Source organism: Pezoporus wallicus, unplaced genomic scaffold, assembly GCF_028554395.1.
Source record: "Pezoporus wallicus isolate ANWC-B61680 ecotype Strahan unplaced genomic scaffold, APGP_CSIRO_Pwel_v1 contig_11133, whole genome shotgun sequence".
NCBI lineage: Eukaryota > Metazoa > Chordata > Aves > Psittaciformes > Psittacidae > Pezoporus > Pezoporus wallicus.
The window spans coordinates 496,687-510,182 of record NW_026636583.1 but is presented as its reverse complement, the minus strand read 5'-3'; the positions used below and the strand labels follow the sequence as shown (position 1 = coordinate 510,182).

Below are 13,496 nucleotides of genomic sequence, written 5' to 3'. Positions count from 1 at the left end.
ACCTGCTGTGCTTCAGGATCATGCAGAGTTCACTCCATCCTGAGCATCTGTGTGGAGTCCCTTTAGTCTGCCCCTACGTGTAAGTCCAGGTGCCAGCCTGCCGTGGGAACCAGAGCAACCCCTGGTAAGAGGAGGAGAGGCTGCACCGGAGCCAGGGGAGCATCCAGCAGGAGCCTGAGGAAGTTTTTGTCTGTGTGTCCTGCTGAGGAGGAGAAAGAACTGATGCCAGTCCACAGGGATGAGTGCGCTTGTCTTCTCGCTCCATACCCACACAACAGCCCTCAGACCCCTCAGCTGAATGACCATAACAAGATGGGTGTTATGGATGACTTGGTAGATTTAAATGCCTCTTCCTTGTCTCTTTTTCCCTTTAACAAGTCCTCCATGGATTTTCATGGCTGCATTGGAGGCTTGTTATTATTAATGCTCATCCTCTGGCTCAGCGCTGTGTGTGGCTGGGGCAGAGCTGAGCTTCAGGCTGCTGTTCTGGCCCCTCCGCAGATGGTGACGGCAGGGGCAGGAGAGCTGAGACAGGCAGGGAGCCATCCTTTTCCTGCCCTTGTACAAGTGTCCCGCTGGATACCTGTTAGTCTTTGTGGGGATGTATGCTCATACAGCACCGCCTTTGTATGAGGAGAGATTCCTGAGCTATAAATCTCTGCTTTTCAACTGCTAAACTCCCTTTTGGGTTGTTTTTGACGTTAGGAATTTACTTTGATAACAGAACTTTATTTGCCTTTAAATATCACTTTGTGACAGGATGATGGAGTGGGGATTCTTGGAGCGAGCCTGTGCCAGCCGGGGAAGGGAAATTCTGCTGTGGCTTTTGTTTCCTTCCAGCAGTGATATTTAGCTCTTTAAAGAGTACGTTTATTTTATGCTTGGCAGGGGTGTGTGTGCACACATCAGTGTCCAGACAGATGGGAGCAGCCCAAGCAAGTGCTGCTCTCCCCTCCCTGTGGCACCTGGGGAAGGGGAGCTGCTATGTGGAGAGCCTTAAGAACATGAAATAGAAGTCAGGATGTTGTAGTATTGTGTGCAAGGCTCAGTGGGAGCCTGTTACCCCAAGAACAACCCAAAAGCCAAGGTCCACAGAACAGCTTCATGCCTATAGTGCTATGTATTGTAGTGCTGCCTGCTCCGGGCAAGGCTAAGTCTAAGGTGTCTCCTAGCACAACCTCCTAAGTACAGCCCATAGCTACAGAGTCTGTGTTCTGTTTGCATTCTGGTGGGAGCTGAGCTCCCTAATCTGGCTCTGCAGCAGCCATGTCATACTACGATCCTTTTAGATATGGAGGATTTTGCTCTGCAGGCTGCTTGTGAGCAGCAGCATCTGCAAAGTGCCAGCTCGTGTATTCAGCTTGGATCCCTCTAAGCTCTCCCTGGTTTTCACAATGCTTTGAGCAGCCAACTAACTCTGTGTTCCTTTCTTCCAGCTCTTCCACGTAGCGTATGTCCTGATCAAATTTGCCAATTCCCCTCGTCCTGACCTCTGGGTGCTGGAGAGATCTACTGACTTTGGCCTTACCTACGAGCCCTGGCAGTACTTTGCCTGTAAGTATGCCAGTGTTCCAAGGGAGCTGCAGCCTCAGGCCAGGTGGTGGAGCCATGGTGAAGGCAGCTCTTTGAGGCTGCGGTTGGAGTTTTTTAGAGAATACTCATTGGTGCTCACCCAAATCTATGTGGATGCCAAGGCTGGCACAGTTGGACCTTGCTTGTCTAGGTCTGGAACGTGAGATTTCTTATCATCTCCTCCCTGCCGTCCTCTCTGTCTGTCCTGTACCGCATCCAGACTGATGTATTTTAGCTCCTCCAGAAGCAAACAAGCTTCCAAGTAACAGAAAAGCCTGGATGCAGAAAACAGTCCCTTTGTGCTTATCAGCACTGGAGATCAGGTACAGCCTGTGCAGGGCAGGGAACTGTTCTCCTGCCACTGCGCAAGGTGGGATCAGAGGCTGCAAACAGTGGCTGCAGAGATCCAGTCTGTGCATTTGACTTCTCTGATTAAAACCTGATCCCTTTGTAGAAACAGCTGCTTCTACAAACCCCTTCTCCCGAAGGGTCTATGGGGTAGCCAGATGCTGAGGAACTTGTTAACCACCAGTTCCTCCCTGAAGCAGCCCCAGTAATTGGGAGAAGATGTGAGTTGAGATCTACAGCCAGAGCTTAAAACCTGGCAGGGACGGACCTCAGAGCCCTCAGAGGCCTTGCTGTGGGTTGCCCCTAAAGGCTCATATTTCTGGCTTACCTGTCAGCCTGTGCTTTAGGTTTGCTGGCCTTTTTTTGTGCAGCAAGAAGCATCTTGGGGTCTGTTACAGTCATGTTATTGCATGATCTGGGGCTGAGCAGGGAGCTCTTGCCCCACTTGCTTGTTTCTGTGTGCAGTGGCCGTGCTGCAATGGCTGGAGTCCCCTTCCCTCCTGCAACACCAGTTCCCGTTACCACCCCCCCTTGAGAAGTGACGTGCAGTGATCCAGCCCAGTGGAAAATTCCCATGGAAATAAAGAGGTGGCTGCTCCAAAACCTGCCAGATTTGCTAGCACAACAAGTCCTTTGCAGAGGTTTATTTTTGGCCTGGGGAGTTCTGTAGGTGGTCTAATAAAAACACTGCTCAGCTCAGTAACAAGAGCTGTCAGAAACTGAAGCGTCCTCCAGAGACACCAGTGACCGTGCCCTGGGTGACACCATCCCCATGGGCTCAGCGCTGCCCCTCGAGCCCTGCTCATCACTGGGGTTGATGGATTCCCCAGACTGCCCCGTGCTCCCCAGCCAGGCTGCTGAAGTGGTTTTGGGCTTATCCCTGTGGGGTCAGGGAGTGACTCATGGAAAGCATCTGCTGGTGCAGCTGAAGGGCTCTGGAGGGACCGTGGCAATGCAAATCCTCCATGCATCATGGCAGGGAGCTCCGTGCTTTCCTTGGCCACCAAAGGAGAGGCAGGAACGCTGGGGAGATCACCACTGGTGGTGGTGTTTATCTGCATGAAGGATTCCCCCCACAGCGTTTCAAATGGGGACAGGACATGAAAGATGCTCAGTCTCAGCTGCCCATGCAGGCCCATAGAGCCTCAGCTCATCGTGTTGTGCAGGATCAGCCCACTTTGTCTCCCTTTGCTGGGCAGTGCCGCCGTGGAGGGGCAGGCAGCCATAGCACAGTGAGACTCTGCCCTTTCCTCTGCTTAGGGTAGGCTTCTGCAGTTTGTTCCCTTAAAGCACTGCTGTGGTTTAAGGCTGATGGGTTGCTCTGGTTTAGGTCAAAGAGCCCGGTCTCTGGCTCACATGGTTGTGCAGGTTGCAGTAACTGGAGGAGTTCTTTGGTTTTTCTGAGTTAGCTGCTCTTGCTGAGCATCTTGTCTCCATGCCCAGCCACAAAATGATGGAAATCCATCATCTTGAGCCAGTGGTGACAGGCTCCTCACCTGGGGCTTCAGAATAAATTGCCTTTAAAAAAGCATCTGGTGAAGCTAAAGCTTGGTGGCCAGGGACCTGATGTTAAATGTTTCCACACCATCTTCCTGTGGATGCAACTGAGCTCCTGCTGTTGCCAAAACAGTGTTTCATGGAGTGAGGCCACGTTGCTGGAGATGAAGTAACAGAGAGAGGTGAAGGCAGGGGAGGCAGTAGCTCAGTGTGCTCCCCCCTTCCTGTTCCTCCTGACTGGCTTAGCCTACTGGTGCAGCACGTGGAGTGACGGGCATGCCTTCTGGGGGCACATTGCAACAGATCTGAGGGATTATTCCCATGAATCAGGTTGATGTTTCCCCAGCAGCTCCCTGTGAGCTGAGCAGCGCTGGCAGGAGCAGCAGGTTCTGTTGGCTGCCTTCTCTTTCTTCTCCCTCGGGAACATTGCACTGCTGAGAGCTCCTGGCACAGGTGAAACGGGATTAGGAAGGAACAGCCTTTGCCCCAGACTCTTCCCTGGGGGAACAGTCCCTGAGAGCGGCACTGTGTGGGTTTTGGCATGGGTAGATCCTGGTGCTCACCATCCTGCACAATGGGGTCCCGAACTGCCCCACCATGTTCACTTGGCTCTGCCAGCACAGGGATGTCAGACATCCTTGGGGACGAGCGCGCTGGACTTGCAGGAGGAGCCGTGCAGAGAAGCCAGGACATTCCTACAGCAGCAAGGAGAGCCTTGGCATGCAGTTCCCAAAGCAGGTTGCAGGGCCAGCAGTGTGACGGCCTTTAGCCAGCCTTGCATTGCCACTTAGTGGCAGTAGCCCTAGATTGCTGTCGCCAAAGGGTGGTTATGGGTGCCCTTGGCATTTCTGTGATGACTATGGCTTGTGGTTGCTCCCACTGTGTGGTTCTGTGCTGGCTCACTCCTTGGGACCTTAAGGAGCCATGTGAATATGATGGTACAAGCTCCTCCATCAGCAGAGCTCTAGCAGCACAGAGCCCTTCCTCAGTTCAGCACAAGCAGTGTGGGAGAAACCAATACAGGGCTCTGAATTGTTCCTTTTCTCTCATCTCTGGTGGATGAACAGCTTCCAAGAGGGACTGCATTGAGAAGTTTGGACTGCAAACAGTGGATCGTATCACCAGGGATGACCACGCCATCTGCACCACAGAATACTCCCGGATTGTGCCTTTAGAAAATGGGGAGGTGAGAGCTGCACGTTTCCGTCCCCTGGGGTCTCCAGGGTTTCTCGGTGACCAGAGGTGTTCTTATTGAGTTTTGGATGCCACTTAAACTACTCAGTTAAACCAGATGAGGCTGGCAGGGAACCAATTCAGTTGTCTTGAAGGGAGATAAGGATTGGGATCGGCTGAGGGAGGGGTTAATTTCCTCCACCTCACAGATTTGTTTTCATAGAGTCACAGAATGGTTTGGGTTGAAAAGGACCTTAAATATCATCTGGTTCCCACCCCCTGCCATGGGCAGGAACGCTTCCACTAGACCAGGTTGCTCCAAGCCCCATCCAATGTGGCTTTTTCCCTCCTTGCCTTCACAGATTGTTGTCTCTCTGGTGAACGGGCGCCCAGGAGCCATGAACTTCTCCTACTCGCCTCTCCTGCGGAACTTCACGAAGGCCACCAACATCAGACTGCGCTTCCTGCAGACCAACACGCTGCTCGGGCACCTCATGGGCAAAGCTTTAAGGGACCCTACAGTGACAAGGAGGGTAAGGCAGACCTTGATACCTCTTGCTAATGAGATGGAAGTGTTGGAGGGCTGTGCATGCCACCTCTGGGGAGAAGACATCCCTGGATGCTGCCCATGGGGACTTGCTCTCTCTGTACTTGTGCTCCCCAAGTATCTGCAGCAATGTCTCTGCTGCTGTGGCTGGAGCTGGAGGCTGCTTGGGAAGAGATTGCTTAGCACCAACAGCATGAAACTGGGAAGTGCCTCCTGGCATCACGTGGCTTTCTGGCTGTGCTAGGAGACCTGACTTATAGCTGATGGGCTCTGTTAGCAGTGATGGGTCTTACAATAGGTAGATATTGCAGCCTGCAGGGTCCAACTTGTCATTGTAAGGGAAATATTCCAACACATCACTTTGCTGCTGAGTCCAGAGCGCTCATGAAGCTTATTCATAAAGATACTAACGGCCAACTTTTCTTGTGCTCTCCAGTATTACTACAGCATCAAAGATATCAGCATTGGAGGGCGCTGTGTCTGCCACGGCCACGCAGACGTCTGTGATGCCAAAGATCCCAATGACCCTTACAGGTACATTTTCCAATGTTCTTTGTAAAAGTGTTTGAATTGTGCTAAGAGTGAAAGATTCCAGTGGGAATTGTGTCCTGGCCTGAGCTCATAGTTGCGCCAGCACTGTTGTTCATAGCTCTACCCTGAGAGGGGATCCCAAATTGGTCCAGCTAAAGTAGCAGAAACTAAGTGCTCTGTTTAAACAGGCTGTTTTTCAGCTAGATCAGCTTCCTGATCTGGTTTTCCTGCCCACTTTGCCATCCCCATGGGAGCAGTGCTGGAATGGGAAGGTGGGTGCACAGAGACAGTACTGTTATTGAACATGGAGCTTTCTCCCAGGGCTGGTTTCTGAACTTGCCCAGAGAAGTCTCTTGCTTCCTTCATGGCTTCTTAAGCGTTAAGGCAATGCTTTCATGAGCAGATGCTCTCCCAAGAAACCAGAGACTCTACTGCCCATTTCTACTCATAAGAACCATAAATTGGTTCTATTACATAGCTAAACAACTACTCTTTGCAAAAGAACAAGAGCATGCAAAGCAGTTACTTTTTGGCTCATGGGACTCTTCCCATCTGCCTTGGCAACTTGAAATGCCAAAGAGCTGCTTCAAACCATGAAAGTTTGCTTCTTAGCCATCTGTTTGCAGCCTGAATATTGCCTTTATGAAAGCGATGGCTAGATTCAGCTGGACGAAGGAAGCTTATATTTCTTTCTCATCAGGATCATGTAGAGCTTTTGGATCTTCTAAAATGAAGTTCCACTGAGTCCCAGCCAAGGTTAAAGGTGCTAAGCACTAAAACAAAGATGTATTGGGAAGCAAGCCTGCCTTAGTAAGCCAAACTCTGACAAAGGGAAGTTCATAAATATTTGAATGCACAGTTCCTTGGTTTTGTTTTAGCCTTTGGTGCTGCTGGATGCAGCATCGGTGTCCTAGGGCAAAAGCACTTCATGCTGCTAAGTGATTCTTTAACATCTTGGTGTACTGTTGGCTTGGGGTTTTCCAGGAAGAGAGAATTGAAGGAGTTGTGTTGGGAATCTTTGTTCAGTGCCACTTCTCCTGACAACTGTCTCTGCCTCCCCAAATTCTCCTCCTCCACTCTCATTGGGATGCATTTCTCATCTTCGCCCTTGGCCACAAACCGTGCTCTAATGTTGCAGCACATGTTCTTAAGCAGCTGTTGCATTTCACACAGAGCAGATCGTGCTTGCCAAGAGGAGAAAACATTTCCTACTTGGGTGCTTTGTACAGTCAGCACAGAACATCTGTAAAGCCCTTTGGGATACATCAGGACAAAGCGGCTGGGTAAACAGAACTTCTCTTGGCATTGCTGTACCCTGTTAGCAAGCCCAGGAGCACGGAGAAGTCAGCAGAAATACAATACTTTCAGTTGAGAAAATGAGTAATTGGTGAAATGCTGCTGTTCTCCAAGGCTCCAGCAGCAGCCGTGTGCAGCCTTCCCACTGAAGTGGGCACTGCTGGGCAGTCATCCCACCCCTCCTGCCCTCAGGTAGCCCAGAGGCAGCATGCTGATACCTGCCATAACACTGCATGGCAAGAGGCATTGCAAAGGCAGTTTGGGCTCAGCTGCACTGTCCCTTCTTGTCATGGGTCCCAGCTGTCAGAAACGTGTCACTTCTTCAGAAACCTCTGCAACCCATCTGAGTAGGAGTGTGCTGTGTCCCTCTGCACACGTCCTGCCTCTTCAGATGCTCATGTGCGACAGCAACAGGGCAAGGAAATGAATAGAGGGAGATGTGGAATGTGAATTGGCCCGGCGCTATTAAAAATCCCAGTTATGCCTCAGCCTGTCTGGGAGGTCTCTGCCTCTCATTTTAACTTCTCTCTTCTGCACATGCCTGTGTTTCTTGTGCCTGTTGCCCAAAAAGGCAGGATGCGCACTTTGATAGAGGTGAGGTGAGCTAGAAATCTTGGCAGAGGCTTTAGGACATGATGGAGCATGTTCATGAGCTGACTTCCTGGCCATAAATGATAATGTTTACCCAGCTTTGGAAAGCTTCTCTGAAGTGCCAAGTTACGGAGGCTGCACATCCAGCTGTGTGAAGCTGGTAGCACGTCTGATCCCTGCATGTGTGTGTGCACAGGTGTCAGTGTGTGGAGGTACAGCCTCCTCAAGGGGCTTTGCATTTGTTGCAACTGTCTCTCTTCACCCCAGAATCCAATGGGCTGCATTAAGGGACATTGTCCTGGTTAAAGGTGAACACCAGAGGATCAGGCATAAACCTTTCTCCTGGCAAACCCCCTGAGCAGTGAGAAAAGCATCAGCAGGGACCTGGCACGTTGCAGACAGCGAGCCCAGACAGGAACCATGTGTTAACGCGTGGCTGATGTGACCTCAGGGGAGCCCTGCAAGTGCTCTGCTTCTGCCTTGTAAGAGCAACTCTCTCTGTGGGTTCATTGACCCATCACGGGTGCCACGAGAGAGGTGCCTGGTGCTGGTGCTTCTGTGCATGATGCTGAAGATAACCAGCAAGACAACAGCAGCCTGACTGGTTAGAAGCAGATCTGCAGGAGGAGGTCAAGGATGCTTTCCCATAGCTGAATCCTGAATCTTGCCTGTTATGGAAGGGGAAAGCACTGTGTGTACTGGTAGATCTGTGAATCCCTTTTGCAGGTGATTTTCCCTCAGTACAATGAGAAGCAGTCAGAGGAAGGGGCGTTTTTTCTTGGCTGTGCTACTCAGGTGTCCTGGTCAAAGGCAGATGCAGTGCTTGTGTGCTGCTCTCAGTCTGACTCAGCTGCTTGCTGGAAACTGTTCTTAGTCTCTGTTACTGAGCATCAATGCCACTGGGAAGATTGTGGTTTTATTTTTTATGGCAGGATGACCAGGAAATATGTGCTATGTGAACACAGCCTCTCCCTCTTCTTCCTTGTATATATTCAATCAATGAAACATGTAAATATTGTGGCTTGTGCATATTTGTGCATAATTCACTCGCAGCGCAGACTCGGGAAGGTGCTGTAAAGCTGCTGTGATAGATGAGCTCTCCGAGAGATCGTTGCTAATTCTGGACAGCAGAGACTAAATAAATAGCTCCTCCCCCATCTGCAGTGTGCATCTTTACTCATTGAGTGCCATCTATTTGCATTCTGGGAACTGAACCAGTGCTTTCAAACATCTTGAACATTAAAGAGCCGGGGTGTGTGGTTGGAGCCACGTCCTCCAGCCAGGGAGATTAACATTTCTCAGCAGGTTTACACGTTGCCTGACTCAGTGACCATCTTTCTCCACACATATGTATATAGCTGAACCAAACACACTGAGTGTTGCCCCAAAATTTCAGACCATCCCATATTTCATTATAATGAGTTCACTTCTCCCATGCTCTGGCTGTTCTCTGTACATACCCTTGCAGGTCCCACATCTCAAAAACACGTGTAGGTGGAAAGCACTCAGCTCACTGCAGCCTTGGTGGAGCGTGTCCGCGCTCCTGCATCTCACCCAGAATGACTGCTCCATTTGTTCCTAATGTTTTAAGAAATTACATTTATTTTTAAACACGGCTTTTGAATGGAAAAGCATTGAAGGAGGGAGAGATGGGAGTGGCAGCCCAGCCCTGAGGGGAAATGAGTAATAACAGATAAAAGCTGGAACATGCTGTATTATCCATAAGTCTAATACAACAGAAAGCGTTTGTGTTGGATGGGAATCGCCTTCTGCTAAGTGGAAGTTTTGGAGGTGATGTCACTGATGTTAATGAATCACCGTTGCGGTCGAGCAGGGACAAGATCCATCAGTCCAGGGCTGAGATTTCTTGTCTGGTGCCTCCGGAGCCGCCTGTTTACCCAGCACAGCCTGGCCTGGGCAGAGCAGGAGGTGCATTGCACAGGGAGCGTGGGGCCAGCATCTACTAAGGGGCTTAATTCAAGTTTCATGGCCTTCCTCTCTCAAGCACAGGTATTCCTGGAGGAGCAGATGGGACCCATGTGGCCCCATCCCTCTCCAGCTCTGGGCTACCATTTATTCCTTTCTCGCTACCCCTGCGCAGTAGTGGAAACATCTTTGTGCACCATGCTACTCCCTCTCAAGTTATTCACTTCAGCTCAGGCTGCTACATCCAACCATTTCCCATGTTATTGTCTGGCTAGGCAGTGGCACACTGATTTTAATCTAATCCTCGTCTCCCTGTGAAGAAAATAAGAGTGATGCTGGAGAAGGAAGAGAGAGAATGGCACTGGAGGAGCAAGTTTGGCTTAGAAAACATACAAATTGGCAATTCAAACGTTAAAAAAAGCCTTAAAAGCCTCTTTTTAGACTATTTGGATTAACAAACATCCCTTATTTGATCCCTGTCATGGCCACAGGCTCGGTTGTACCATGTTCCTCTCCCTTGCAGGCTGCAGTGCGACTGCCAGCACAACACCTGCGGCGGGTCCTGTGATCAGTGCTGCCCCGGCTTCAACCAGTTCCCGTGGAAGCCTGCCACTGCCGACAGCGCGAATGAATGCCAGCGTGAGTTGGAGTGGGGTTTTCCTTCCATTTCCAGCTGCTTTGCAAGGCACAGCTTGCCCTGTGCTCCACCAGCCCCTTGGTGCAGTGCAGAGAAGCTGTTCACTGCAGTGGTGGGGTTTGTGGTGTGGGGCATTGCGGGAAGTGACGGTCACTGGCCCTGCAAGAGAGAACACTTTGCACAGTGGTTAGTTGTGCTCAGTCGAGGCTCACACAGGGGGGCCCATTAGGTCTAATGGGACTTTGATTCTGCTTCTGTTCCTGTTCCTCCCCCGTGTCCAAGAGTTCGTGCAGACAAGACTCGTTGCTCAATTCTTTCTCCAGGATGAATTACATTTGGATGTGTTTACACACAGGATGTCTTTATTTGTCCAGAGAAACCTTTGGTACATGCCGACAGTGGAATTTATGCTGCACTGGGAATGCAGAGCGTGGAGCATAGTTACCTCAGACAGTCTCTTATAAACTCAGGGCAGCAAAGGACAGCTGGATCTCAATCTTGTGGCTTTGTAAAGAGCACCCTCACTGAGGGCTCACCTCTATCCTGAGTGGGATAGAAGAGGCAAGAATGTTGCCCTCTAAACCAGACTACTTGAGGCCCCATAGTTGGGTAATTTCTTTCTTGTCTATACATGCCTGCACATATTTTACTTCTGATTTTGTGCCTGCTGCGTTCTTCCAGTGCAGACTGGGCTTTGTGAGAGAGTTGCTGCTTCTGTGGCTTTGAGCTAGAGCACTTCTGGGAGCTTGACTGCTCATGTAACCACCCAGATGCATTCAAGCATCTTTCCTCGTTGAAAAGTAACCCATCCAAAGTCAAACCCACAAGACAGAGTTCTTATCTGAAGATCCAGCTGGTGACTGAAGGGTCTCCATTGACTGGTGGCTTAGCTAACATCTGTCTGTATTTTCAGCTTGCAATTGCAATGGCCATGCCTATGACTGCTACTACGACCCAGAGGTGGATCGCCACAAAGCCAGCAAAAGTCATGAGGACAAGTTTGAAGGGGGAGGTGTTTGCATTGACTGTCAGGTAGGCCTGAAGAGCTCCTGTGTTTGTTTCTGCTGTTGCTGGCAGCTCCACCAACCCCTCATACACCCCCTTACCTAGAAATTTAGTCTCAGCTATAGATTAAAGGAATGTGCACCAGTAATGAAAGCAGCACTTGGCTTTGTAGCCGTCCCCAGGGTAGCATCATTGCCTTTCTGATGCTTTAGGGTTAGATCTGCACTGGGAGGGACAGATTGGTGCTGAGCACATTGGGACGTCCCTGCCTGGTTTGCAGTGCTCAGGTGCTGCCACCTCTCTGGGTCTTTCTCTGACCACCAAAATGCCAGTCTCCTCAGTCTCTAAAGTTCCCAATGGAAGTGGGGAGAGTGGCTCTTCTGCTCCCAAGGTGACTGTGAGCTGGTTAATTCGTGTCACGGTATGAAACTTTTAGCTGTACTGTCTTGCTGGGAGGAAACAGATTGCTCCCATCCTCTTAGAACAAAGTGGGCAGGGTGTTTTACCATCTGAAGCAAGTGAAATGGGCTCAAGGTCAGTATGAACCTGAAACTCATACTGTGTTTACAGGAGGATGCAGTTTGCAGGAAATGCTTTGTTTTCAAATTGATGTACATGGAATTTTGAGCAGATTTAGGTCTTCTGTGTGCTGACACTGCTGAGCTGCTTCCTCTGACCCTGAAGCTGTTAGGACATCTTGCAGATGAACATCAATCCTGCAGGTAGAGGAACTGATGCCCTCCTAACCCACTGTTTTTCAGCATCACACCACCGGCATTAACTGCGAGAGGTGCATCCCAGGATACTACCGCTCCCCTAACCACCCCATCGACTCTCCATACATTTGCTATCGTGAGTGTGATCTCCTCTACAGGCTGTAGATACTCTTCTGGACTTGGTGGCATTGGGAAGGGTGGTCTGCAGGATTGGGCTGGGAGATGCTTCTGGTATAGCGAATCTGGCATCATGATATGGCCACATGGTTGGTTCCTGCTGCAGCTGGTACAGATGTGTGTGTGCATGCTGGCAGTACATATGCCTGCAGTTTCTGTGTAATCAGAAGTGGTGGCATGTTCTAAGGCTGGACTTAGCTAAAAATGTGTTGTCCCCCTTGCTGTTCCCAGAGGGAAATTGAGTCTTAGCTGTCACCTCTGTATTCTTTCAGCTGGCAATTGCAGACCATTGGTCTCCCTACCCTAAGGGAGGGATTTCTAGGCTTGCTAGAAAATGTTATAGTGTTATAGTGTATAGAAATGTGTTATAGGCTTGCTGGGGAGCCCAGCTCAGTCTGGGGGCTGTGACACATCAGCTCTTTTGCATTGTTGCCATCACCACCACCTCTCTGGGCATTTGGGATCTCCTGGAGAATCCAGTCAGGACTGTGCTGCTTTACCTGGGACCTCACAGTGGGACAAGGACAGCAGCAGCACTTCCTCTAAACCAGACCAAATCTCTATTTTTGGAGAGTATTTGCAGCAGACGGGGGGTCTTTTCCTGAGGCTCTGTGTTGTAGTGATGCTTCTGTGGTGCTCATGGCTAGCAAGGGTCTCAGTGACAACCGCTGCTGGCTTGTCCTTCCCTGCAGGGTGTAACTGTGAGTCTGACTTCACTGATGGTACCTGTGAGGACCTCACCGGCCGCTGTTACTGCAAACCCAATTACACCGGGGAGCACTGCGATGCCTGCGCCGAGGGATACCTCGACTTCCCCCACTGCTACCGTAAGTGGGGGCTGTGGGGCTGTGGTCGCATCTGGGACCCCATAGATACGGTGGGTGCAGGAAGAGCCAGCAGCTCGAGTTGGGGCTGCCCTCCGGGTACCTTTCCCCTATGCCATGTGGCAGTTCCCAGGAAGTGTTCTTGCAGGTGGGGACAAGTCAAAGGTTGGCTTGGGTGGAAGCTGGAGCAGAGCTGAGCTGGGCTGAACCAAGCTCTTTGTAGTCAACAGAAGCTTCCCTTTCGGCTCTGGTCTCATCTCTCTGTGAAAGTCATCTTTCCAGAGCTCAGGTTAAGAATGGCTGTAATGGATCTTTGTTCAGTGGGATATCTGCACTTTGTTCCATGTTCCACATCTGCATTCAGCCTGTTCAGCTTTGGGACTGTCAACCCCTTGATATCCCAACAGGATTTCTGTGATCTGTGCAATGTCTCTTTCTCTGTGCAGCCATTCCAGCTTTCACTCACAACGATACTGGAGAACAAGTGCTTCCAGCAGGACAGATAATAAGTAAGCAGTGCAGTTTTTCTTGATTTTTTTCTCAGTCACCATCATATCATTTCTGTTATATCTCACCATCCAATGCAAGATCAGGTCTTCAGCTTATAGGGCACCTATGTTGTGAGACAGCCTTGACACAGAGTGGTTTTGAGAGAG

General features: G+C 50.3%; 1 protein-coding gene across 2 annotated transcripts in view; it reads left to right on the top strand.

Moving 5' to 3' along the window:
- LAMA5 (laminin subunit alpha 5) overlaps positions 1-13,496 on the top strand; it is an 83,248-nt gene that overhangs the window by 33,353 nt on the left and 36,399 nt on the right. For both annotated transcript variants that reach the window (XM_057400857.1, XM_057400856.1), the window contains exons 3-11: positions 1,437-1,554; positions 4,485-4,603; positions 4,953-5,123; positions 5,574-5,671; positions 10,005-10,120; positions 11,032-11,150; positions 11,885-11,975; positions 12,709-12,843; positions 13,287-13,349. In XM_057400857.1, coding sequence (XP_057256840.1) covers positions 1,437-1,554; positions 4,485-4,603; positions 4,953-5,123; positions 5,574-5,671; positions 10,005-10,120; positions 11,032-11,150; positions 11,885-11,975; positions 12,709-12,843; positions 13,287-13,349 — 1,030 coding nt within the window. The remainder of the gene's footprint in view (positions 1-1,436; positions 1,555-4,484; positions 4,604-4,952; positions 5,124-5,573; positions 5,672-10,004; positions 10,121-11,031; positions 11,151-11,884; positions 11,976-12,708; positions 12,844-13,286; positions 13,350-13,496) is intronic.